Source organism: Protobothrops mucrosquamatus, unplaced genomic scaffold (assembly GCF_001527695.2).
Source record: "Protobothrops mucrosquamatus isolate PMUCROS unplaced genomic scaffold, P.Mucros_1.0 scaffold1846, whole genome shotgun sequence".
Lineage (NCBI taxonomy): Eukaryota > Metazoa > Chordata > Lepidosauria > Squamata > Viperidae > Protobothrops > Protobothrops mucrosquamatus.
The window spans coordinates 158,073-185,208 of record NW_015387976.1 but is presented as its reverse complement, the minus strand read 5'-3'; the positions used below and the strand labels follow the sequence as shown (position 1 = coordinate 185,208).

Here is a 27,136-nt window from a genome sequence, read left to right as displayed (position 1 = left end):
GTCACTAGGTTGCCTGTTTTGACATTTATTACAGGGAGTTAACTAGACATTTATTCATACCTATTTGTCATCTGAACCAATTCTAACATGACAGAGAGTGAAACAGAACAATCCTGGCAGTATTCCAAGGAAGGAATCTTCCTTATTAAACCCACAACTTTTCTAGGCTCATTGTGTCTGTTATATGCCTTTGCTTCCTGAATGAATCAGTGACCTAATGTTTCTGAATGCAATACGATGGCATGTTCTAGGGATTACTCAACTTCCTATCTCCAATGAGTTGTGTTACACCAGGCAGATAAATATTGTCTTTTATAGTTTCCAAGCAGTTTTATAGTCTCTACATGTGTGTATTCTATGAATAGGAACACATGCATTTGCTGCACAGATCAGTATACTGTGCAGATAGCTAAAAGCAACAATGGGTCTAACAGAAAAGAAATATATTAGGAAAGAAAGGGGATCTGAGGAAGTTGCTAAACAAAGACTCTCTCTATATCTATTTATGAACATGTAAAGTTTTTCACAGTTATTTGCAGCTGTTTGGCTGGAAAGGGTCCATCTGTATCACATGCATTGACTAACCATCTCCATTCTATTACTGTTTCTGTGCTATTAAGACCACAGAACCTTGACCTAGGTCAGGGGTAGTCAACCTTGGCTCTTTTATGACTCGTGGACTTCAACTCCCAGAATTCCTGAGCCAGGTATGCTGGCTCAGGAATTCTGGGAATTGAAGTCCACAAGTCATAAAAGAACCAAGGCTGACTACTCCTGACCTAGGCTATAGTTTGTAATAAACCTCTTTAATGTGATTAATCTACTTTAAACAAGCAGCCTCACACTCAGATTGGCACACTGTATAAAACTAAACAGTCATTGAATTACATTGTTGTGCCATCTAAATTACTCATTAGTATTGATACCATCTTCAGTTCCAGTTCTTTAGCTGTGTTAGCCTTTATTCACAAATAACTTAAAAAACAGGAAAGAGCAAAAATTGAAGAGGTAAGAATAAGGACAAGCCTAATAAAAAAAATGGTTTAACACTAGAAAAAAAAATGAAGAAGCTTTAAACAAAGCAACAAATATCAGAATAGCTGGGAAAATTGGATGCTAAGAGACATAAATTACCCAATTTAAGCAAAATCAGCTATTTCAATCAAACCAGAGATAATTCTACCAAACTATAAATGGCAATAGGAATTTTGAAAATGGAAAACCAAACAAAAAGGAAACAATTCAGCTTTGAAAAACTCTATGGGAAACCAAGAAGACATGAGAAAGGAAAAGAAAATTCTGGATCAATAGAAAGAATCTGAAGATGAATTTAATAAAAATCAAATGGAAAAACTTTAATAATAACAATAGAAATGGTTAAAAATTGAGCGAAAAGAATTAAAAACAGGACATCTCCTTAAAGTGATCAACTGCATGGCTTTTGGCTAAAATATCTGACTACGTTACATCCAATTATGGCTAAACATCTTAATGAAGTAATGCATAAAGGAGACATTAGCAAATAGCTGGCAAATTATACAGTATCTGATTCAAAAAGACCCAGAAAATGTAGGTCCTATAACGTACTTGCTTGTATGCTTAAATACTTGCTTGTTTAAGTTATTCACAGGCATAATAGCAGACAACATCCAATATTAGTTAGAAGAAAATAATATCCTCCCCATTGAACAGAAAGTGGGGGAAAAGGAAAAACATAGGCACCAAATATCAACTTTTGACTGATAAAATGGTTCTGGAGAAAAACCATTTTGAATATGGTCTAAATTGTTATAAAAAGGTGTTTGATTCATTACCATATAGTTGGATCATCAAATGTTTGGAAACACTGGTATCAGTAAAAATATTAGAATGTTAATAGAAAAACTAACAAAGTGGTAGAAGACATAATTGGTGGTTGTAAATGAAAAATATGGGCTTATCAACCTTCGGAGAGGAATCTTCCAGGATGACATTATCTGTTTTATTATTTGTCATTGTCACGATCCCACTTTCAGTGAGTTGCAAGAAAATAAATATTGGCTGTCAAACAGCAAAACATGTTAATAAAATCTTTACCTTTGCTTTCTATGGAAGATCTGAAGCTTTATGGAAAATCAGAAATCAAAATCCAGTCATTGCCAAACACATTGACAGAATTTTTAGCACAGCTATAGCAATGGAATTAAACCAAGGAAATGTTCTTCAGTAGCAACAAAGAAGTGTAAAATCAGTTAATGGAATTAAAATACCAAATGACCAACCATCCAGAGCTATCGTGATGAGGCAAGTATCTGGCCATTTTATAGTTAGATAACAGCGTATGGACAACTTAAAAATGTGATTATTAAAGAGTAAGTCCAAAGATGAGAAAATTGCTAAAGACACCATCCAAGCCATCAATTTCTAGGCCATACCTGTGATACAATATATTGCTGGAATTATTAACTGGACCCAAGCTGAACTGGACAGAAAAGCAAGAAAACTGATGACTATTGTGGGAAGTCAGAGCCCCAGAGAAGGAAATATTAAAAGGGCAGAAATATATATATCCTCAAAAGTATTTTAAAAGGCAGAAACCAACTTTGGCTCCAAATCTATCTCTCTGCCCCAAGCAATACCTAGCCCCATACAAATGCAGATGTAAAACCATCAGAAAGTTGAAGCCAGAGCAATCAAGAAGACAAAGAGAAAATCTGCATGCCCCACCCAAACTCTAGGAGTCATTAGCCCCATCACCTGGGAAGCAGTATATGATAATAGGATTAAACCACAGATATCAAGGCCTAGAAAAACACTCAGAAATAGCCTCAAAGTTCATGCCACAGGAACAGGAAACTATTCCAAACAGGGCTAGAGGGGGTATAGAAACCTTCTACCCATGTGCTCAGTCTCTTTCTTCTCCTCTGCTCCTTCTTGCAAGGACCATCTTTCTTCTGCAATAAACTGTAACCTTCTTCCCAAAGCAGTCGCCATGTTTGCTTATTTATTCCCGGCTTGGATGAACCAGGATGAAGACTTACTTCTATCACTATTCACTATGCATTACATCCCCATAGTGATTTTATAAATTATATATGCCCCACAGAAATGGAAGCAGAGGTTTACTTCTGTTAAACAAACTGTCAAAATAAAAAAGCATAGACTGGCTGATTATTTTAAAAAACCAGCAAGAATTGATGAAACTTAAAAATTGGAACTTACTAAAAGTACAGGAAACAAAAAGTGAATATCAAAATAATGTAATAAAAATACAAACAGAATGCTGGCAAGGAAAAGCATCACATGGTCAATGTCTATAAAACATTGAGGAGGAAGCAGATAAAGATAAATTCTGGCAATGGCATACAAGAAGAAAATTTAAAAAAGAAACTAAACCTTTGATTTTGTCTGTGCAAGAGCAAACTATTTGAGCTAATGCAATCAAGGCCAGAATTGAAAAGTTAACAAATGATTCAAAGAGCAGATTGTGCAAAGAAGCAAAATAAAAAACAAAAAAACAGTAGCTCCCATTCTCAGCTCATGCAAGAGGATTGCACAACTGCGACTTCACAATATTTTGAACATATAATAATTATTACAAATGCGTATGCTTATCAGATTGAATTCTGGAGAATACAGATAGGCAAATAATACAATAACTAGAAAAAATGTACAATAATCCATAAACTAACTGGTTGGAGTTATAGAAGCCTAAGATTTAATGCCAGTTCGCCCATTGGATTACTTTGTGAAACCAATTATCTCTGTTTTTTATATCTCCTGAATAAAATCCACCTGGTACAAAATGCATTTATTAATAACATGTAGTGATAAATAAATATCTGAACATGGCTTATTCATCTGCTGATGAGGTCAAAGAACCACCAAGAGATTGTGTCCTCTGTGTCCCAGAAAGAACATTATGGCAAGATGGAGACCAACCTGGCCCTTCAGGTAAGCATGAGAAGGTCAGCTACAGAGAATTTGAACTCCTGAGTTAAAGACAGAACACAGAACTAACAATAGATAAATTTGCTTTGTAGATAGAGCATTTGACATCTTCTGCTTCATTTTCAGGAGGTTTCCACTGAGAAAGTAATTTAGTAATTTATTCTGGAGAATGAATTTTTAAAAAAGAAAACAAAAGGGATAATTCAACCACAAGCACTTAGATCCAATCTACCTATTACGCATGATGTGCATACACTGTAATCAGCAATAGTTATTTTTAGTTTAGTCCCTGTTCCAAGCATATTTGGATGAGCACAGATCCAGAGCTGACTCATCAAAATAGACTGGATGTTTTGAATTGTTTCAGAAAGATTTAATGCTGGGAAATACAGTATATTCTCCAGTTGGATGAATGCCAAAATGCAGAATACTCTTGGCTAATGAGCAATTATGAGCAATGGGCAATAACTCTTTCTCAAATTTTTAGAAGATGGTCTACAGTGGAGAAACATTTCAAGTCGCTGGGGACTGATTAGTAATTTCACCTGACCTTTAACTTTATTATTTTAAAATTCCAAATATGTATTGTTCTTAAAACAGTTTTGGATATATGAATTAGGTAGCCATTTCATCTGGTCAAATTTTGGAAGCATTGGTTAAAACAAAAGGAAAAATAAAACAAAAGCATGGAACTTTTGACACGGAAGTGTGAGTATCCGTGTTAACCCATATTTTTCTTTTTTCCTCCAATTTTTCTCGTTACATCTGAACAATCAACTAATAACCTCTTTCACTGAGCATTTTCAATTTCTTTATTAAGATATTTGGGGGGGAGTGTCATTCTGCATGCACTTTATTTATTTAATTTATTTATTTAATTCAATAATATGCTGCCCATGTCATATTTTGAGGTGACTGTGCAGCTCACAATATTCTTACATGTTTCATTTTAGCAATCACTTTTGCATGATCACAAATAGACATGTAGCCATTTTTATCCCATCAAACATCAAATTAGGTTTGTTGGGTCAAATTGGGTTTGTTGTCTTTCAATAGAATAAGGATTTCCATATTCTAACATAATTTCCATGAGGATTCGTTGTACAATTGATTCTTCCACACAGACGTCTTTCACATCAATACCAGCATTACCCAGGAAGGGCTACGTGAAAATGTATGTCAGGATACCACAATAATGAAGGATATTTTAGGTAATAACTTGATTGTTAACCTAGTAATAATACTATTAAATATTTAAAAATGGCTAGTTTGAATTTTGGAAACATAAGATTTCCTGAGAATGAACACAGGAAGAGTAATTTATAGAATTGCTAACTTAGCAGTATGAGAGGTCACGTAAAAAATGTCATGAAGGAACAATCAGTCTTTCCCAGCCTAAGGGAATCAGGTCTAAGGATAGTCCCAACTAACTACGCGCTCTGACAGCTGAAGTGGCCAATTTGAACAGTCTTCTCCATAACGGGATTACAACTCATCTGATCAATTGCAGACACATGGTGACTGTGGCATTCAGAGAGTCAAGAGCCAATACATGTTGAAGATTATCTGGTTCTGAAACAGTGCTTTACAGAAATAACTGTTCCTAACTCCATAATAATTTTGTTGGGCAAAAAAAGTTATTTTGAGGCAAAAAACTTTCTTCTCTTTGACTTGAAACTGTCCTAGTAGTTTTGTCTTTCAGTCTTTGTTCATTGCATCTATCTAGAGCACAAGCATACCACAGCAATCTTTCAGAACAATGTCTTTGTCTGATCTCAAGCCCATAAGTCAGCATGAAGTCATCCTTATCTATGTCAGTGTTAAAGTCATGTTTCACCTTAATGCAACATAGTTTTGCTGTAGATATTATCTAAGGCATTTTACTGACCATTCTGTTAGCAGTACAGCCAGCTTAACATCAATTGCTCACTTTAGATGATGCAGGCCTGTCTTTTTTCTTCAGTCTCTGGCCAACATCTTTTGCTTTGGACAGTATCTTTCAAACCAAGCTCTCATCTTTACCTGCTAGTTCTCAGACCCAATCCTTGGCTGAGGAACCTGGATCAGCCTGAATAGCAGCTGTCCAATGGTGAGGAGAAAGTGCGGATAAAGCTTACATGGTGAAGAAACGGGAGAGTTATTTCTTTCTCTGCTACTGATACTGTGGAAAGAACTTTCCCTACTTTGATCAGCTACTATTTAGGCTGATTTTGAAGACAAATTTAATGTTCTTTTGGAATAGCAGTCTTTTGGTGTAAGCTGCTGAGTGACAACTAGATTGCAGCAGCCTACAAAAATGTTAAATAAATAAACAGCTGATATAAATTGCTCTTCAATCTCTTTCTTTTGAAGTTAATAGTGCCAGATAACTGAACTCAAAGCCATTTACTTTATGTCCTAGCTACATTAATGAATATATGTTCAGTGCATATTTATCCTCTGACTAGTAATGTTTGATGAGAAGGCAGAAAAACAAAGTCAGAGGATTCCGCCAATCCCTGTTCTTAATGCCTTGTATGTGGTAGACATAAAGACAGCAGCATTTACTACCATGGTACCTTTGCAGAGTAGGGTTTTCCAGAGAAGATAGCAAGGTTCATACCAATATATTTACTTCTACTCAGCTGTAAGGAAGTGTTTTTGAATTCTCATTCAAGAGTGAAAGGAATGTGAGTCCATGTATTAAATGTATGTCTTTGAGTTCATGTATTAAATGAAACTGTTTAACGCATTGTTTGTTGAGCTACCTTAAAATAAAACCCAGTCAAAGAATGCCTTCTCCCACTCAGAAGAGTATGAGTGTGTGAATATAGAGATCTCATTGTCTCAGAGACTGTACTCTGTCTTATGAACTCTTCAACTGTAGAGCAAATTTCAAAGAATCAGTTGGGTTGGACTTTTTTCAGTCTCTTGCATAACCAACTTTCTTCACTTCAACAATGCAGCCACATGTTTCCACCCATATGTCTGTCATTGCTCAATTCTCCTTCATTAATGTTTTTCTGCTGACATCTGGTCCATTTCCTTGGCACTCATTACTTCTACCTCTGGCCTGGCCTTTCCTTTTTTGATTTCTGTTGCTTATAGAAATGAATGGCACCATACTTTTCTTATTGGGAAGTACAGCAGTATATTTTAGTCCCAGTGGGTAAGCGGAAGTTTGTGGCGCATTTCCAAGCTAATTCTTTTTCCTCTAATTCTATCAATAGAAAGGAAGAGGAGAATAACCATAGCTCTGTGATCAAACTCTTTTCTTTAAAAGATCCTGAGTTCAATCTTTGGGTATGGTTAAGAACTTTGCTCTTAACTGCCAGTCAGTATAAGGGAGAATGGCCTGGTTCACAGTGATTCTCGTGGCTGATCCATAACACTAAAAGGCTATAATTTATTTGTGAATAACAAATCCAAGAAAAAAAGATAAGTAGATAGATGACAGAAAGACAGGTGGATAAACCAGTCTTTTCATATGGCATTTAAATTATCCTGACATCTTCTGGGAATCTAACTCTGCCAAGGCTCAGAGATCCAAAACATTCTTATCCTCTCTTCCTGACAACTCCATTTCTCAAAAGGTGAAAAAAGCAGGGTCTCCTATCCTATTCTTAATCCCCACCAACAGGCAAGAATCAGATGAAGAATTAAAGGTGGCATCTTGAGGGAAAGCGATCATGCTATATTTGAATATATGCTCTCTGAAGGAAGAGGAACTAAAGCTTGTATACTGAACTTCAGATAGTGATGAACTTCAAAGGTTTTTCAGATTACAGATCCATCAGTCTGATATGTATGTAAGGCAAGATATTCAAACAAATAATCAAGCAGCATATTTATAAGCATTGTACAGGTATGCTGCAATTTCAGGATAAAAATCAGTGCTTGTTTAATTTCTTTTCATCCCAACAATGTCTTTAGATAACCTGCCTGAGGAACAAAACCAGTGACACTGATGAAGTTACCTAATGGGTAACAAAACATCAGCAAGCAAACAACGAAGCTCAGAGAGCACCAAGAACTCCACATTAAAACCAGCTTTGGCTCATCAAGGCATCCCACCTCCTCCTCTATGACTCGTAATACCAACATAATTAATTTAAAACATTTTAAAAATTAAGACATCGTAAATACCTTAAGCTGAGTTGCAAATTGCATGAAGAAGATGTTTAATGACAACATAGAAGGCCAATGATAGAGTATTGGAAGCAAGGATAAAAAATGATCTACCTTGTTCTGGAATGGTTCTGTTGACATGGCTGCCAGGTCCATTTTATCACAGGTTGAGGAATACCATAAACAATGCATGTTAAAATTTGCTTAGTTCCTAGTTGATAGAGATTAGGACCAGGAATTGATGACACTTTTTCATAAATCTGAGGTTTCACTGTTAACAAACAAGAACAGGAGTAAACTGAAATTTTATTCTAAAATAAAATGGAAATAATTACTGTTTCTAAAGAAAAACTAAGACTTTGGCCTCTTCCACATACAGTGTGTGTTGATCTGACATCATTGCTGCCTACAATGCAACTTCCAACAGCCTTGGAAAATCAGAAACAGTTTGTCCTCTGCTTCAGAAGTGCTGCAATAGCAGTTTTGCAATGCTTGTTTTGGAGCTACAGTTCTAGGGACTTCCAACCTGACCTAACTACAGTACTTCCTCTAGAATTCCCTCCTTCTCTCCAGAATCCAAGTGGTGGGCTCCTTCTGCCCTATCTTTCTCCAGTAGACAAACAATTACACTCCTCATCTGATAGTGACTAGCTTATTTTTCCCCCTTCTTTTTGTAAGAAGCCAATGAGATGAAGAGGGAAGATGAAGAGAGGGCACTGGCTGCAGGCAGAGCTGCCTGGCTCAAACGACCCATCTGCACAGACCATTGCATGGTAGTGCAGCACATAAGCTAATCAGCTGGTGACAGAAAAGCTGAGCGTGGAAATGACATTTTCATTGTCAGAGTGATTTTAGCATAACAAGGTGATATCTGATAATGAAAACATTTTTAGAATATTTATGTTTAGTCAGAATTCAAGATAACTTAATTTTCAAATAAGTGTCTATAGGATTGCAGCTTACTGTCATTGCTAGTAATGTGGACTCACCATTTATTTTGAGTGTTATTGTTAAATTTTTTTGTAGGTTCCATTGCCGGGTGCTCAACATTATAGTGTAGTTTCCTGCATCTTCTTCAGCAACATGTTTTATAATGAGTGAGAAACCTTTAATTTTATATCTGGCACACATTTCAGCAGCAGGTAACCCATCCTTCAACCTGTGAAAAGACAATCAAATCCATAATTGCTTGTGATGTTGCTACACATGCTACCTATGTGATATATAAACATTTATAGGAAATAAGCAGAGCACGTTTTTATGGATCAAGAACCACACTTATTCTTTTAGTAGCACGCTAGAGGCATACTTTATAGTTAAGGCCAATATGAAGAAATAGGAACAGCAAGTATAAAAACTGATATATATTTTTTTGTAATTCACTGGAATTACATTAATGTGGTTAATATGATTACTCTTCGATTGTGTATTTACTAATTTTCCACTTACATCCATGAAAAATGATAATCTTTAAAGACAGGCTTTGAATAATGTCTAGGGGACCCATATCTAAATCTTCTGTGGACCAGACTCAGTTCTGCTGTGCAGGTCTGATGTAAGACATTGAGGGTTTGAGGAACAAATTATATTACAAGACTTTATAAATGTTTAAAAGCTAATTAATGGTCAATTTAGTGGATTTATTCAAAATCCATATTAATGGGTAGCTGCTAATAATCTTCATTTTTATTCATTTACTCATTTCACTCCTACTCAAATACTAGTTGTTAAAAGAAATGTGAAGTGTTTGAAGTATTCATGAAATGAAATGTTGGACATTACTTTTATTAAATATTATTAGGGAATACATGGATACAGAAAAGTGACAGGAGTTAACTACAACCACAGTCTCCTGGAGTGTGTGGTATTCCTCCTGTTTTAGTTCTTTATTAAAAGACATTCCAAACTTAAAATTTCTAGGGAACATCAGAATATTTGAACATATAACCCAGAAAAATGTCTCCTATTTTAATACTATCTTAAATCTACAAAGCTAATAATTTTACTGGCAATAATTTGAAACTGAAAATAACTCCCAAGTGTTTGAAATGTCATTCTTAACATCAGTGTGACATTTAAATGGTTCTGTATTATGTCTCTACTCTTCTCAAAGATGATGAAGCTTTATTATATTGAATGTAGTTGTTTGGACTAAATCAGGGGTGTCAAACTGCCGACCCATGGGCTGGATGCGTTACACGCCCACCCCAGTTCCAGCAAGGGGAAAAAAGTTGTGATACATTGTGACACATCATGCGGTGAATTTGACACCTTTGGACTAAATGATCACCCAGAATCAACAACTGGTTCTTTTGAAAGTCAGTCTAAATCAGGGATGTCAAACTGCCGGCCTGCGGGCCGGATGTATCACGAGGAAACTGCGCCCACCCCATTGCTCCGATATGAGTTTGACATGTTTGGTCTAAATGGTTAAACTCCTCGACAAATCACTCTGAAAAAGAGAGTGTCCTTCTCTTCTGATATCGTTCAATTACTATTACTACTGCTAAGGCTCTCAGAGGCTGATTTATAGAAAGAAATGGTACCATTTAATCAAAAGAAGAAGAAAAGGAGGAGGAGGAGGAGAAGGAGGAGGTTGCAGCCCTCTCCCCATGCAAACCAGTCATAGAGGATGAGGTGGATATAACCAAGTGTGATATTTGGGGATCTGATGCCACATCTCAAGTGTATGCACAAGGAAGCACACAATTAAAATGCTAATAATTGCTGATTTGCTTACATTTCCAACAATATCTTTTTAAATATATGATTTAATTTTAGATCTTATAAAAATTGATTTAAATCTTTAATATAGCAATGCTAATGTCTGCTCATTATTTTACTTTAATAAACATTATTTTATTGATTATTTGTGGTATTTCCTGCCTTTCTGTTCAATCTATTCAAGTAGCTAATAAAACCGACATAAAAAGAGAGGTGAGGAAACTAAATAATAATAATACACAAAAAATTGAGAATTGACCATTGCAATTGACCATGTCAGTAGATTTGACCATGAAACTATGGTCAAAGACTTGAGGCTTATTGCTCTCAGAGGTCTAACTGGGATGAAATGTGTGTTCTAAAGGCAGAGATTCCACAGGGGTGGGTCTTTTCCAAGTGCTAGAAACACAAAACTTTTCCTGGCAATTTTAAAACATATAACAACAGGCTAATGACAGTGAAATAGTCTTATTCAAACCTTAAGTCATTTAATATGTTAAATTGAATCTGATGAACAATTGGCAACTAATGCTGGTTCTTCAATCAAAGAATCATGATCCTTACATCTTACAATACACCAGTTAGCAGACTAGAGGCTACTTTCAACATTTTTTTTTCAGACTGGATCTCAGAAGAATAAATTGTAGTAGTCAAGATAAGAGGCAATTGCCAGATTGAATTAGGCCAGAAAAAGGCATAGCAAACCACTAGCTGTGATTAAGCAAATGTACTCTTCATAACAGCTGCCTCCTTTAAATCCAATGGCAAATAGCATTCCCAGGCTGTGGGCCTGCATCCAACTCTTTTCCAGCTTCTATTTTTTATTTAGAAATGTGATTGTTTCAAAGGTGGAAATCCAAGCTTTAGAGCACACATTAAATTTGGCTGAAAGTATGGTGAACTAATGCCACACATGCATGTAGGGAACTGTTTTCCTAATCAGTCTTGTAGGACTGCTTTTGTGAAACACTAATGAATTCAGGAATAGCCACTGCCATTTAGAATGATTTGAATGAAAACAAAGACAAAAATGAGATCAAAATTGATACCATTGTTTCACAAGCAAGTAATACAAAAACACTCCTTAAATAGTATGTTCATGACCCAAGAAAATCTCAGGTCAATTAGAACTATAGAAGTTGTATGAAATGTGCAGAAAAACAATGGGTTTGCAGAAAACACACATTTCCCTGTTTGGACCAAATTATAAGGCATCTTATTGTGATGGAGTAGGCGTGGCAGGGGAGGGGGCAATTCTTCCTCTCTATATCACTTTTTTAGAGCACATCTGTCTAAGATGTTTACCTCTAATAATACTTCAACAGTAAGGCCAACAACATGACTGAACTGCCTTAATACTCTAAACCAGGGGTGTCAAACTGCCGGCCCAGGGCCAGACGCATCATCCGGAAGCCACGCCCACCCCATTGCTGGCAATGGCAAAACCATCCCGATACATTGCACGATGTCACATAACGTCTCGAGTTTGACATGTCTGCCTAAACAAACTAGATTCAGAGAAATATTTTCTTTACCTCATGAATCTCTTATCATCTATATGCATATTTGTGTATACTTCTAAAATTTATGAAATGCACCTTCTATTAGATCATATAACAGTAGTCCGCTAAATTTAAGTTTCTAAAATGTTTGAGACAAACATAATTTCTGGTACCCTCATGGACGGCAAAAAGTTGTTCTAATAGTAACAACATATTAAATATTGGCTTTTTTCTAATTCCAGGATGTTTTGCAACTTCCAAATCCTACAGGCCTAGTATTTTATCATGAAGTGTTAAGATCACTTCATAGCTCTAATAGAGAAAAAAAGATGCAAAGGTAGTCTTTGTTGAAATAATATATAGATAAATAAATTGGGGAAATTCCTTTGCATGCAAATACTATGGCTTTAAGTAATTGGCACATAATTTTAAAGTTGTCATTAGCAAAAGAAGCCATATATTGAGAGATCTCGGGTACAAGACACAAAAACAAAAACATGATTTTTTTTTTTAAATCTAATATAAGAACTTGGTATTTTACAGGTCTGTGTGAGCGAGTGCACAAGTGTTTGATATTTTGACTTCAGGTAGTGTCATAGACATAATGAACATGAATTTGGGCAAACTCCGGGAGACAGTGGGGGATAGGAGGGACAGGCATTGCTATGGTCCGTGGGGTCACGAAGAGTCAGACATGACTTAGAGACTGAACAACAACATAGGCATATTTGCCTTCCTGTCACCCTCTGTGCACTGAAATATTCATTCCTCACTGCCTTACGATTAAGGGCTCCTTAAGTACAGTAACTGATTATTTTAACACAATGATTCAGAGCAACTGCTGATCAACCGAGCAGGAAGCAAATAAAAGCGTAGGCAGGTGGAGTCATACAGTGCAATAAAATCAGAAAGTTTGTGACCTCAACAAAAAACAAAGAAAGACAAAACATGGAAGCCTGATTCAGAACCTTTTTGAGACTGTAAATGTCCATGGGCAGAATATTCATCTGAGATTGCATTTATACTTTTTCTCATGCCGTCTGTATGTCAATGTAATTTTTCTCTCCAGAAGTCAGAGAAGAAACATTGTTATAACTGCTATGGTTGTATTTTAATTGAATATTTTTATTGTTCTGAATGAATTACTATGTTGTGTCATGTTCAGTACTTTGTGCTTGCCTAGACAATTGCCTTCATTGGCACACCCTCGCTAGGAGGGGGAAAAAACAACAAACAGACATTTGGAGAGCTGTTACTGGAATTTTCAACTTTAATTTGGTATGACTACTGTTATCCTTTTATCGCTAGTTAAAACTGCAGGTTGATAAATGACTATATTAGATCCACTTGGAACATGTGGGCACTTCTAAACATAAACCCAAATATGTACTAACAGAATGAAGCTTAAAACACGTATTATGGGGAACTCACTACAGAGAGACACAGGGGCTAATTCTCTCACTGACAGGGAAAAGAGAGGAAGTTTCTATTGTATCACAAGGGAGTAACACCCTTTTTATCTTGCTAATGAATGGATCTGAACCAAAGACCACAATAATTTGTCATTTAGCTACTGCAAATATAATTTATATAACTTAATAAGCATCTCAGAATTAGGCACCAGTTAAAATAACTTCTTTTCTCACAGGACAGCACATACCCTTTAAAATGTTCACGCTTTATTATGAAGAAAGAAAGTGTCAAAATGAAAATGCCAGTGACAAAATGTAGAACTCATTTCTATATTACATTTATGAATTTTCATATGTCTGTTGAATTGTGAGGGAGGAAAATAAGAAATCTCATTAAAAGAGGAGTTGACCGATCCATGGAGGATAAAGTTGACAAGGACTTCTGGGTCTTATGATAAAACATAATAAGGTACAAGTAGTTTTCCTGTTTGAGGCAGAGCAAAAACTATGCCTCCCACTCAGCCAAGTCAATTTGTATACTATCCAAAGCCAAGTTATTTTCATATATATATAACCGAAAAGCTTCTTCTGATCTCTGGTCATAAAAACAAAAATTGGTTTGCTACACTTCTATTATATTCCCAACTTGCAACCTGTGCTAGCTGCTTTACTTCATATAACGGTAAAGCTGGCTCTGACCAACGGCAGAACTATTGTATTTATTGTCAGTTGCTTGAGAACAGTAACAGTCAAATGACTGTCCTTATATCCTCTGCATGGTCTTTGTAGAGTTATTTGATAAACAGTATTTAGTAGAAACTGGAAGTAGAACTTCTTAAGTGTTTGCTTTGATTTGGTTTCTTCTTTAATAAAGCTCCATACTTTGAATCTCCCCAATTTAGCCTCATAACAGTTATTAAATGTGTATGTCCTGAAAGTTATATATTGTTCAAGAATATGGAATTCTTATTTGAATCAATAAATATACAACCTGTGACTTTGGCCTTGCAATGCAACCCATAAAGGAATCAAGCATGTTCCTTTCATGTTTCCTTAGTCTGTTGTATATCAACAGCAAACCCACACACTACAGCTATCCCATTTCTTCTATATGAAAGTCTTTATTTGTGAATATTGTACATGTAGGAAATAATTAAACATTTTAACTATTAGTACTTAAAAAAATATTAACATTTATTTTTCATTCTTTCTCTGTATTCTGTCCCACTACAGACATATTTTAAAAATATTTTACGTAGTTCCAAACTTGTATGCAATGTGACTTCCAATGTACTATTCAAACATTAGTGTAGTTCTTGACCCAATAAAAATTGTGCAATATTTTTCTTCTTCGAATTCTTCCAACAACATTTTATTTTCATGAAGAGTTTAAATACAAGATAAAACTATTGGTTCAGTTTGAAAATGGATCTATAAAATTTGTAATATTTCCTCCTTGAATATTAAATATGTGACAGAATGCTGAAGTATTCTTTCTGATCAAATATGCTGAATTTCATTTACTGCAAGACATTAATCCCAATAAAATGAACACAGTCATCTGACAGATTCTTAAATAGTGAAAATTAAAGCAGATATTTCAGGTCCATTTCAGGACATCTTTATTTAATATATTTTTTTTACTTAGAGGTGAACTATTTAATCCTGGGCAAATAGGTTATCTTGTCAAATAAATGGCTTCTTTCTCTAGGTAGAAGTAACTGTAATCCTACCATACAACCTCTGGTGTAGGAAATGCTTTCACTTTCATAGAAAGTCGATAGGACTTCTTGCCAGACATAACATCCAGCATGTTTTTTTGTCGATGTTGCAAGGTGATAAATGCTTTATCTTTAAAGACAAGAAAAAAAGAAAGAGGAAAAAAATTATGTTCTAAAGATATTGATTAATACCTTAAACATAATATAGGCAATTTGATTTGTACACAAAAGACTATATGAGGGACTGTCAATATCAGTAGGAATACTTTTGCATGTAAAGAACAATGTAAGAAGCCCTCAAAGATGTCCTCACTAATCATCCAATAAAATCAGAGCTCTCCTGAGTTCCAATATCACTTTCAACATAAAAACAATGCAAACCATAAAACACATTAATAAGTAGCCTGAATATACTACTTCTAATGAGAACTTATGAAAGTCATCCCCTTGTGGACTTGAAATTAAAGCTACGTTTAAAATACTGAGGCAATGCCATGAGGAAGAAACTCACCAGAGATAGTCCTTGACTTACAACCACAATTGAGCCCAAAATTTTGGTGACTAAATGAGATATTTGTTAAGTGAATTTTGCCCCATTTTACAACCTTTCTTGCCACAGTTATTAAATGAATCACTGCAGTTGTTAAGTTAGCAACATGGTTGTTAAGTGAAGGTCACAAAAGCTGATTACATGACCCCAGGATGCTGCAACCATCATAAATAGGAGTCAGTTGCCAAGCTTCTGAATGTTGATCACATGACCACGGGGATGCTGCTACCATAGTAAGTATGAAAAACGGTCATAAGTCACTTTTTCAGTGTTGTTAGAACTTTGAATGGTCACTAAATGAACTGTTTGTAAGTCAAGGACTACCTGTAAAGCCTTAAGTAGCTGCTTTTAAGCTACATGGAAAACATGTTTTGGAATTGGTTTGTGATATGCATGGCTATGCCCTTATTTAGTCAATTTGTACAACTACCTATTTTACAATTGTGACAGTGTGAAATATAGCACAACTGAGTGGCACATGGACAAACCATTGTAAAAAGCACAAAATCATAACAATGGTCTCATCTAAGCTCTAAATCGCAATCCTTGCCAGTGGAGTATGGATAACTGACATTTAAGGTACACAAATTATGTCTTACCATAAATAAAAACTGTTACTCTATCTGATTTGAGTGATGGTCCGCTCTTAGCATTGCAGATGTATTGGCCTTTATCTATATCATGGACTTTATCAACAACAAGGATGCTGTAGAATAGGTTGGACCCATCTTTTCCTTGTTGAATGCTTCTACTAATGGTGCCTCTTTTGCTTGCCTAGACAGAAGAAAAAAGTAACACAGGACTTATTACTATCAACATTTGTTATTTGGAATTTATACAGTGGTCACAATTTAACATGCAACTCCAGATTAAAGACAATTTATTATCATTAATTAGATATGGAAACTTTCCACTAATTTATCTTGAAAGATAATTCTTCAAACGAACACACAAATCTACACAGGCAAAAATGTCACATGTGATCTGTGTTGAGACTTACTTTCCTATTGTATTCACATAATAGCCATTCCCAGTCTTTGTGAAATGGTTAATACTCTTCTCCTTTTGGAAAATATTCCTTGAAAAATGACAAATGTACAATATCTACCTTTTCACAGCCACTGGCCCTCAAGATATAAAGGGATTAACTAATTGTTTGGGTCTTGTTGGAGCAAAATGGTGATATTAGATAAAGTCCATATGCTGTTGAATGAAAATTCTGCATATTTATTTGAAGGGGAATTGGCATCTAATTCTAATAAAGATCAAGTGAGTTAACAGAATATGAACATAATTTAAATGAGACTTTATTCAAATATACTGTACCTATTTAATTGGGTTTATCCCTTTAGAACAGTGTTTCTCAGCCTCATAAACTTTAAGATGTGCAGACTTCAGTTCCGAGAATTCCCCAGCCAGCCATGTTGAGGAATTGTGGAGAATTCTGAGAGTTGATTAGGGAGTCAAAGTACACACATCTTAAAGTTGCTAAGATTGAAAATCACTGTTATAATTATTTAAAAGACCCACTACTTCACACTGGCTGCCCCCAACTCTTAATTTCTCCCTAATATCTTAATGCATGGCTTTGGATAAGCTTTAACTTTATTCTCATGCTGTTTTGTTATGCAATTCCTAGATATATGGTCATAAAAACACTGTATTGGAAAGAACTGAATATCATCTAGAACCTGTTGTTTTAGAATTATTTTATAGGGATCATAAACCAGATTTTTCTATGAATATAGAAATGCTTATATAGACATTATATTATATAATTATGTTTAATATATATCAGTATGAATTTTATGATAAAATGTCTCTGTTAAAAGTTATTAACCATCCTTCAGCATGTAATCAGGGAAATTATTTTGGACTGAGTTCTGCATTCAGACTTATCTGGTACAATCAAAAATGTGTAGAACCAAGAAAAATATGAGGAAATCTGCTAGTAATACTGTATCCATTACCCTTCTTTATGTATGCAGATGAAAAGTGGAAGTTCTATCAGAAAAGGGAAATAATTAGTGGACCTTTTGCAATATACGCTTAAGCATTGGTTGACTAGGCCAAACCTCAACTAGGTTTGAATTTTCCCATACATTAACCTTATTAAAAACCAATGGAAAATTGACAAGCTTTTCTTGGAAATTTGGCAGATATTTGTACATGGCTGAATATGCAAAAATGTGGTGAAGAAAAGCTCCGTAACCATATTTTGTCACTGATGAAGTGATTTGCTCAGAGACCAACTGAAATTTTGAACAAGTCAACTAGTATCTTTCTGAAACTGAGTGGGAAGCCTACTTTGAGGAAGTCTATTATAAAATAAAACCCTTTGACATTGTGTAATAAGTATTACTAATCACGACACCTAAGAAATTTCCAAGTTTGAAACTTTTAAAAATAAATGTATTATGAAATATGCACACTGAATTTATGCAACTATATTATGTAGTCTTGCTCATTCAGTGATGCAATATAAAACTATATTTTCCAACGCAACATGGAAAATAAAATGAATCATATAAGAAAATTCAGCAGAAGAACAAGAAATTAGTACACTTATTTAGTTAATATTTTATTAGGCTGTTCATTAGTGTTTTAAAAAGAAAAGGAAAGAGTACACACCTCACCAGGATAAGTCCATGTGATTTGCACTCTGGTGTTCCAGGCTGCAGTAATACTACAGTTGAGAACCAGACTTTGTCCTTTGAATAGCTTCACTGGTTTTGAGTCATTTACCTGGACACTAATGATTTCATTGTCTATGTAATATAAAAAAAGCAAAATTGAACTGGATGGATGATTAGTTAAACAGAAAGAAAGAAAAACTGAGATGAATAGAAAAGTACTTACTTAGCCTATATGTCAGGTATTTGGTGCTATATTCATGACCATCAATAATAGTTTCACAGCTAAAAAGCCCTATGAATTTATATGTTGCTTTTGGAATTATGAAGCCTTTTGTGTTATCCCAGATGACTGTCTTCCCATCAGGAATGATGGTTCCTCCTGGTATCTAAAATGAAATTAATGCATTATTTCCCCCACTATTTTCTTAAGTATTTATTAATCCTAGAAGTAATAAATGATCAATTTAATAACATTTTATGACAAAGAACCTCAGGGAGTTATAGAACATGCCTTATCTATTGCACACAACTGCATTTCTGCGGTTTATGAAAACTGCACTTGAATGGGGACATCTGGTATTTGTATTTTCTTCATACAGCTCCACTTCATTCAGCCCAGGTTAGAGAGAAATCCAAAACACAAGTTTGCTGATTTGCCAGACTCTGAATTAGTTGGGATAATGCAATTAATAGAGCTTGCCACATAAACTGAGGATCTTTTCTATTTGTTTCACCAAAATAAAAAAAAATAAAATGGAAGCTTTGGATAGGGACAGATGTAAATTTAGTGACTGATTTGAAGCAGAGAGAGAGTGCACTGATTGGCTTGTAGTAGAGCTTTTGACTAGCATAGACAAAGCAATGATTGACAATAGGTGGTCAATTACAAAGCCATGATCAACCCATTTTGAGGTTATGGATGATGAGAATAACTTGGGGGCTGCAGTTGGGAATGATTTGTTGATTTGCAAATATATTAGAATGATTTGCAGTTGGCATGGACAGTGATATTGCAATGGTCAGTAAATCATCTAATTATAATACAGAAGATATCTGAAAACCTTTTGGTCTCTTAGTACCGGAAAATCTTGGTTTAAAAATTGACTATTTCATGCAAATTTTGTCATAGTGCAAAAGTCCATGGGACTTTCCAAACAAAATTGCCCTGCTCTTAATTTCCTATTGACAAATATGAATTGTGCTATTTAGTAAGAAGTGGTTTTCTTTTTATTAGCAAACATGTCACATACTGTACATAATGGCAAATTTGCTTCTGAGTGAGGTGTTGAGATATTTCCTAATGCAATGGCAGGCCCTTCCAAGAAAGACAAAACAAGCAAACAAATGGGTGTTTAGATCAAAAATTGAAAGGCAATTTTCTAAGTGGGATACATACCATAGATTAGAGCCATGCTGGAAAAACCCCATGATGACTACAATTAGACATTTGGCAATAAATAAAATAAAATATAGCAGCAGTACATATTTTAGTGCTCAAGGGCTGCACTTAACGTCCCTGTGGGAAGGGAGAGGCAACGAGACAGTGTGATGGGACAACACCACAAATATGTCTGTGATTTTATTTTTTTATTCTTTCCAAACAAATAGAAGAAGCAACTTATGTAAAGGGGTCAGGTTTCTGCCATCTGCCCATCAACATGAATAATCTCTGAAAACTGAACAAAACAGGATCACATACAGCATTGGAGACGCGCTGGCAAAAGTCCAAAAGAGGCTAGATCAGGCTGGAAGTTGTGGAGAAAAAGATCCTTCTAGACCCCCAGTACAATGCTCTGGGAGAGGTAGATGGACAGCAGCTTGCAGTACTGCAGGTTGTTTCATTCTAAACCATGGGTGTCAAACTCGGCACGTCATGTGACATGGCGCAACATATCATGACTTTTTTTTTGCATTGCTGGAGCTGGGGTGGGCGCAGCCTCCATATGATGCAACCGGCCTGCGGGCCGGCAGTTTGATACCCCTATTCTAAACCAATGTTTCTCAACCTTGGCAACTTTAAAGATGTATGGACTAACTCCCAGAATTCCTCAGCCAATTTGTTGGCTGGAGAATTCTGGGAATTGAAGTCCACACATCTTAGAGTTGAGAAGGTTGAGAAACATTGTTCTAAATCCTCTTCTCATGATCTGTTGACCCAGAGCAGATAATATTCAGGTTGCCCTGTCCTTGCAACATAAGAGGAAAGCAGGGAACAGGAGTATATGAAACACTTTATTCTATCACACAAGATCACCTTTTGGAATCAGATGCAAAGTCTTTTCAGACTTCTTATATATAGAAATAAACTATTAACCAGGTAATTTCACAGAAAACACATGGCTTATGCATCAGCTAAGAATCCAGTAAATCTAATATCCTCTAAAACAGGATGGAACAGAAAATCATAATTCTATTCATCCATTCTCTATCTTTTCTGTTATGACAGAAGAAACATCATTATCAGTTGTATGAAAAAATGCTGAAACAACAGAGAATCAACTGGATTAATATGTCATCGGTTCTTTGATCTGGCTGTTTTTCAACTGTACTCTAGTGGAAATAAATTCTAACATTTGCCACAATATTCCAAAGCTACAAAACAAAATAAAATCAGAATTGTGAACCTTTCATCGTATAACCATATTCATGATGGCTAAACTCTGTGGTATACATATATGTGCCATATATATTGTTCTACATACAAACCACAATTATTGATATTCTGTAAATGCAGATACATTTTAAATTTAGCCCAACTACTTAGAGAATTCAGTAATAGAAACTTTCAGTCCACCCTTTTAATTATCGATGTTTAAGATTATGGCAGGTCCACCTTCCCCACCAAATATGTGTTCAAAGCAATTGTGAGAAGAATTATCTCCAACAATTTATCAAAAGCAAGACTCTCCATTAGTTGTGATAGTAGCATAGCTACTGAAAATGAGGGGTATTTCATCTTGCCTTGGAAATCTGTGTAGGAAGCTAGGCACTCTGCAGACTCCTGAACAGATTGTGTAATAAACACATGAATCCACCCTTCACTAACATTGCATGTACACAAACTATTTTGTTTTTCTGTCCCTGAGATGCATGCTTTCTAGAAGGGGTTACTAATCCTTGTCCTTTACACAATCTTCTTTCTCTTTGCTTTTGTGCTTTCACGTGCCTACTTCCTGACTGACTCATTATTAAATAAATACAAGACCAGTACTCCATCCCATTAGTTTCCCCAAAGGTGCTTTTTCAAAAGGCATCTGAACTTTCTTGTTTTTCCTTGAAGATGTTTTGCTTCTCATCCATTTCTGACTGAATGGTGGAGGAAAGATTTATATTCCTTGCAGTCATCTGATCATTAGCACTCTTTCTGAGAGTTGTTGAGGCCACTTGGAAGTTTATCTGTGCCCCCAGGGATGGGTTTGGAACCATCACGGATAAACCTCCAAGCGGCCTCAATGACTCTCAGAAAGAGTGCTAACAACCAGATGAGCACAAGGAATATAAATCCTTCCATTCTCCACCATTCAGTCAGAACTGAAGAAGCTTCTTTGATGAGAAGTCTTCAAGGAAAAACAAAGAAAGTCCAGTTACCTTTTGAAAAAGCATCTTTGGGACAACCATGATCTGGATGGCTGAGAATCTCCATAAACATCCCATTAGCTTCTTCACAATTCTGTTTGCCTTTGAAAGATATTTTGAAAGTAAATTCTCTTCCATTAAACTAAATGAGAACTGGCAGGGGAAAAAATCAGAAATATCCCTTTGCCCAGCATTGTTTAAAACACGGGTGTCAAACTCGATCACGTTACGTGACATATCGTGATGTATCGTGACATTTTTTCCTTTGCAGAGCCCGGGTGGGTGTGGCCTGCATGTGACACATCTGGCCCGCAGGCCGCCAGTTTGACAACCCTGGTTTAAAACATTAGTACAACATCACAACATAACTGCAATATCAGTTATTTTCAATTCTACATAAAGGTCTGAGCTGGGTAAAATGTAGTTTGTCTGCGAGAGGAACACTTTTTCAGCAACACACAAAACTGAGTTAAGGATTCTGGCATCACGTACTGTATAGGCATGTAACATCACACTTTTTGGGCCATCAATCCATCCAATACCGTATGTAGATACAGCATACATTTAAATGATCACTTTTTTATGTGACTTTGAGATACAGAATTACATTAAGGACTAACTCTTGTTGTTGTTGTTTTTTACATGATTAGCAGTTGGTCACATTAGTTGAAGTATCACTGTCCTTTAGAACGAAATTTTTGGTCTTTAGCATTAACTTTGATCTAGTGATTAAGGTGCTGTTCTAGAAACCAGGAGACTGTGAGTCCACCTAAGGCAGGGGTCCTCAACCTTGGCAACTTTAAGACTTGTGGACTTCAACTCCCAGAATTCCTCAGCCAGCTTTCCCCGGGCAGGGAAAGCTTTGCTGGCTGAGGAATTCTGGGAGTTGAAGTCCACAAGTCTTAAAGTTGCCAAGGTTGAGGACCCCTGACCTAAGGCATGAAAGCCAGCTGGAAGACATTGGGCCAGTCCCTTTCTCTCAGTCCAGTTCTCCTCACATCTCTTTCACAGACTGACGGATGCTTCAAATTATCAGCCTCCATTCTGCCTGGATTTTATTATCATACATTGCATGGACTGAACTGCACAGGAAGGCCCCTCCCTTCACTCTCTGCCATTTGCTCAGACAATGAGATGCTTTAACAGAATGAACAGCAGTCACCGCTCATATCGCAGTAGCATATACTCCTTTATCTTTGCAGAATCTGCTAGGAAGCCATAATAACTATTGAAATAATGGGAGGAGTGTGCCTTACAATACACACTGCCTGTTATTTTATAACCTGCTGGCTGAGATTCTGGAGTGCCTTGAATGCTAGAGATTATATTGTGGTTCCTGCTGCCAAATAGAAGCAAGTCTCTTTTGTTCTCTAAACTGATTTATCATTGCATATATAGATGCTGACAATAAGCAGTATGCCCATTGGTTCAGGAGATTCTGTCAGCCATAAACTAAGCTTATGAATAACTTACAAAAAGCAAAAGAATAAAGGAGTAAAATCTTTATTTTGTAATGCCTTTGCTGGCAACTTTGACGATAGACCTATGTTGGGTTTTGGTAGTGAAAAAAATCAGAAGGAGCTTTCTGGTAGCAGTTTTTCAAACTAACAATATTAAAGAGCATACTCTTCTGCAAGCTACAGCTGACTTCATCAGATGCATGCAGTAGGTTGGGGGGAAAAGAGAGGGAAAGACAGGTTGGTATGTCCTTCCATCCCTTCTTCCCTTTCCAGTTCAACCCAATTTATATCCTACCTCCATCTAGCCCAGTGGTTCTCAACCTGTGGGTCGGGACCCCATTTGGGGTCGATCGACCATTTCATGGGGTCGCCAAGCAAGGCTGTCCGCCATTTTTTGTCCGCCATTTTTTTTGTCTGCCATTTTTTCCCTTTTCCGGCGGGTGCCTTACCTCCCTTGGTCTGGGCCAGCTGGTGGTCAGCCTGCTCCGTCTCTGCCGCTTGCCAGCTACGCCTCGGCCGGCGCAGGGGGCGGAACCACACATGCGCGGCGCTCCCGGGCAGGGAAAGTCCTCGACTTACGACCGGTTGGGTAGTCCTCGACTTACGACCAGTTTAGTCCTCAACTTATGACCGCTTTAGTCCTCGACTTACGACCGCTTTAGTCCTCGACTTACGACTGGTTGGGGTCACGGCATTAAAAAGGTTGAGAACCACTGATCTAGCCACTCTAAGCAGCTCTTGAAGTGAGCTCCAGATCAAGAAAGCTTTTGTGGATGTGGTGTGTGTGTCTTCCAATCAATTTTTGCCTCCTGGGAACTACCTGGACTAATCTTTTCAGTTTTCTTGGCATCGTTTTTCAGAGGTGGTTTGCCCTTCCCTTCTTCCTAGGACTGAGACAGATTGACTGGCCCAAAGTCTCTCAGCTGGCCTTTGTTTCTAAGACAGGACTAGAATTCATAGCCTTACATTGCTACACCACTACACCAAAGTGGTTGTTTGTGAAAGTTTATGCCTTTTAATAAAATATGTTAGTTGGAAAAAGTGATACCAGATTCCTCTGAATTTTTATTCTGTGCTGTAAGACTAATTGTCTTTCCTCAGTCATAGTCATTTTTTGCATAAATCAAAAAATCCACCCCTTCATCCTTCACAATCAGCAGTGTCTTTGTAAATATTCTCTAGGTTAATAAAACATTGACAGCCTGCTTTTCCTAAACTGACTAGCTATGGACTACAAGGAAAAGAAAGAGATGATGCAGCTTGCAGGCTGCATCTAGGCTCTGAATCCACTTTGTGGGCACCCCAAGGTCCCAGTAGCAAGTCAATGAACATTCAGCAATGCAATTTTTCATGCAAAACAACAAATAAAGTGAGTTGGAAGGCACTCCAGTGGCAGTTAAGAAGAAATATAAAATATCATCAAAAGACAAATTAGAACATGTGATTTTTAGTTGAACCAGTTAACACAGGGTTTGTGTGTGTTTGAGTTATGCAAACCAAGTTACAGTATTATGGAAGCCTTGCTGCTTTTGTAGATGCCTTGTGATTGTGCACACACCCCCAAGAGAACCAGAACTTGTGACACACAGCTGTGATGCTACTGTGTCATTCATGAAACCAGCAATAGTCTGCAGACACTGCTGAATGTGTTTATGGATAAAATGCAATATAAATTGAGCAAGTGTCCCATAGTTCTGTCCCAGGTGTTACTTCTTCTTTGCAGCAATAAATATATAATTAGTCACTTGACTACAGATGTTTTTGTCACATAGTGCCTTTTAGAAAATTTCCCATCCACTCTGAGCAACATATGAGAAAGCTGAAACATGCCAATGACTTCATCTAACTTTAATACTAACGCATCCAACAATGGTTGATGCATTAACTCTCATTTATCTGAATCAAACAGTTTTAATTAAATAAATAATGAGCAATGCATACAGCAAGCAATTTAAAGAAAAAGTATACCATTTTTAATTTAACATGGATATCAGGTGCTGTAACTCTGCAGGGGATAATCAACTCCTCTCCATTAGTTGTGCGTATCATTTCTGGTACATTTGTGTGTAGCTTGATAAATGGGTTTTGTGTGTCTGCGAAGAAGAGGAGAAGAAAATCACAGTAAATGACATAAGAAACAAATGTAACCAAAGCCATTACCCGATGAATTACATTCCCCATTTAATTAGGTCATATGGTGATTTATCTCAGTTATACGCATTAATCACCGAAGTTATGGAGAAAGGTGTTTATTAGGAATGCAAACTCTTTCCTGGCTTATTGATGTATTCATCTTGAATTTATTCATCAAAAAATTGTGGAAAGACTTCAAGCAAGACAGATATAATAAAGTGAAACAGTATTTCAAAAATACATTTGAATTGAAAAATGTTGCACACTGGTTAAAATGAGGAGGAGAGAAAGGGGGGGGGGACCCAAAGTATCAAAACAACCTAACATTTCCCTTTTTCCAAGGAAAAAGCAGATTTTTTTAAAAACAAAACCAAAAACTTCTGCTTTGTTTTGCAGGAGCTACAGTTATAAAAGCAGGTCAACCAAGATTTTGTACCTCCAGTGAAATGTTGCTTGTTACTACTCCCTTAAGGCTCATTCATCCTTGTCACAAAATTAAAAGCTATTTTCCAAAAGCAGCAAATGTTGCAAAGCAGTTTCCTGTATGTATAACCTGCAGGCCATTTTAAGTACAAGGAAGAGCTGCCTTAAGTCTCTAGACTTTATGTCACCAGTTGTTGCTGCCCATAGTGTACTAGTGTGGGTCACTGTCATCTTCTGAAGAAATGACAGGAAAGAGATCCAGGATACAAAAAAAACATTTTCAGTCTAAGAGTTACATCCATGGTCTCTAGTTGCAACCAAAGGTGACAGTCATAGATTACAAAAACAGTCTTTCCTTTTTTAGAAGAATACCAATAAATGTATATACTTTCCACAGTGCGGTTTCCTTCTCTTTAGAAATCGAAAATACATTTTTAAACACAAAGATCTACTTTCCAGATATTTTATGTGAATGTCTCAGTGTTATCCAAATAATCTATGAAACATAAGGTCAAATCTTCAGGGATCTTCAGGGATACAATTCACTTTAGATTTTCTCAGGGAGTTTCAAAAAACTTTTGGGAGATGGAAGCATATCAGTGGCCAAAGTTTTTGTCCAATTTTCTTTTCATTCTTGTTGGGGGTTAAAAAGGAAAGTACGGGGCAGGGACCTTGGTCAATTATCTTTCCCAGCCTTCTCCAAAGCCCTTCCCAAACCATCCAAAGTTGTCATTGGGGATCTTATTTTAGACTGTTTGGTAGGTTAAAGCTAGAGATAATTTAGTTTCCAGAAATCTCCCACTTCTATTCCCATATTTAGCCCCTCCTGTCCAGAATGGCTCACTTTAGCTAATATCCCTTGTCACTTCCCGTCTGGACTACTGCAATGCTCTCTACATGGGGCTCCCCTTGAGGAGCACCCGGAGGCTCCAGCTAGTCCAAAATGCGGCCGCGCGGGCGGT

General features: G+C 36.5%; 1 protein-coding gene across 1 annotated transcript in view; it reads right to left on the bottom strand.

Annotated features, from left to right (window-relative positions):
* Positions 1 to 27,136, bottom strand: part of FLT1 (fms related tyrosine kinase 1) — a 65,318-nt gene that overhangs the window by 18,214 nt on the left and 19,968 nt on the right. The window contains exons 4-10 of the mRNA XM_029285544.1: positions 25,587 to 25,711; positions 18,806 to 18,968; positions 18,578 to 18,714; positions 16,546 to 16,720; positions 15,409 to 15,526; positions 9,027 to 9,196; positions 8,152 to 8,308 (exon numbers count right to left, since the gene is read on the bottom strand). Coding sequence (XP_029141377.1) covers positions 8,152 to 8,308; positions 9,027 to 9,196; positions 15,409 to 15,526; positions 16,546 to 16,720; positions 18,578 to 18,714; positions 18,806 to 18,968; positions 25,587 to 25,711 — 1,045 coding nt within the window. The remainder of the gene's footprint in view (positions 1 to 8,151; positions 8,309 to 9,026; positions 9,197 to 15,408; positions 15,527 to 16,545; positions 16,721 to 18,577; positions 18,715 to 18,805; positions 18,969 to 25,586; positions 25,712 to 27,136) is intronic.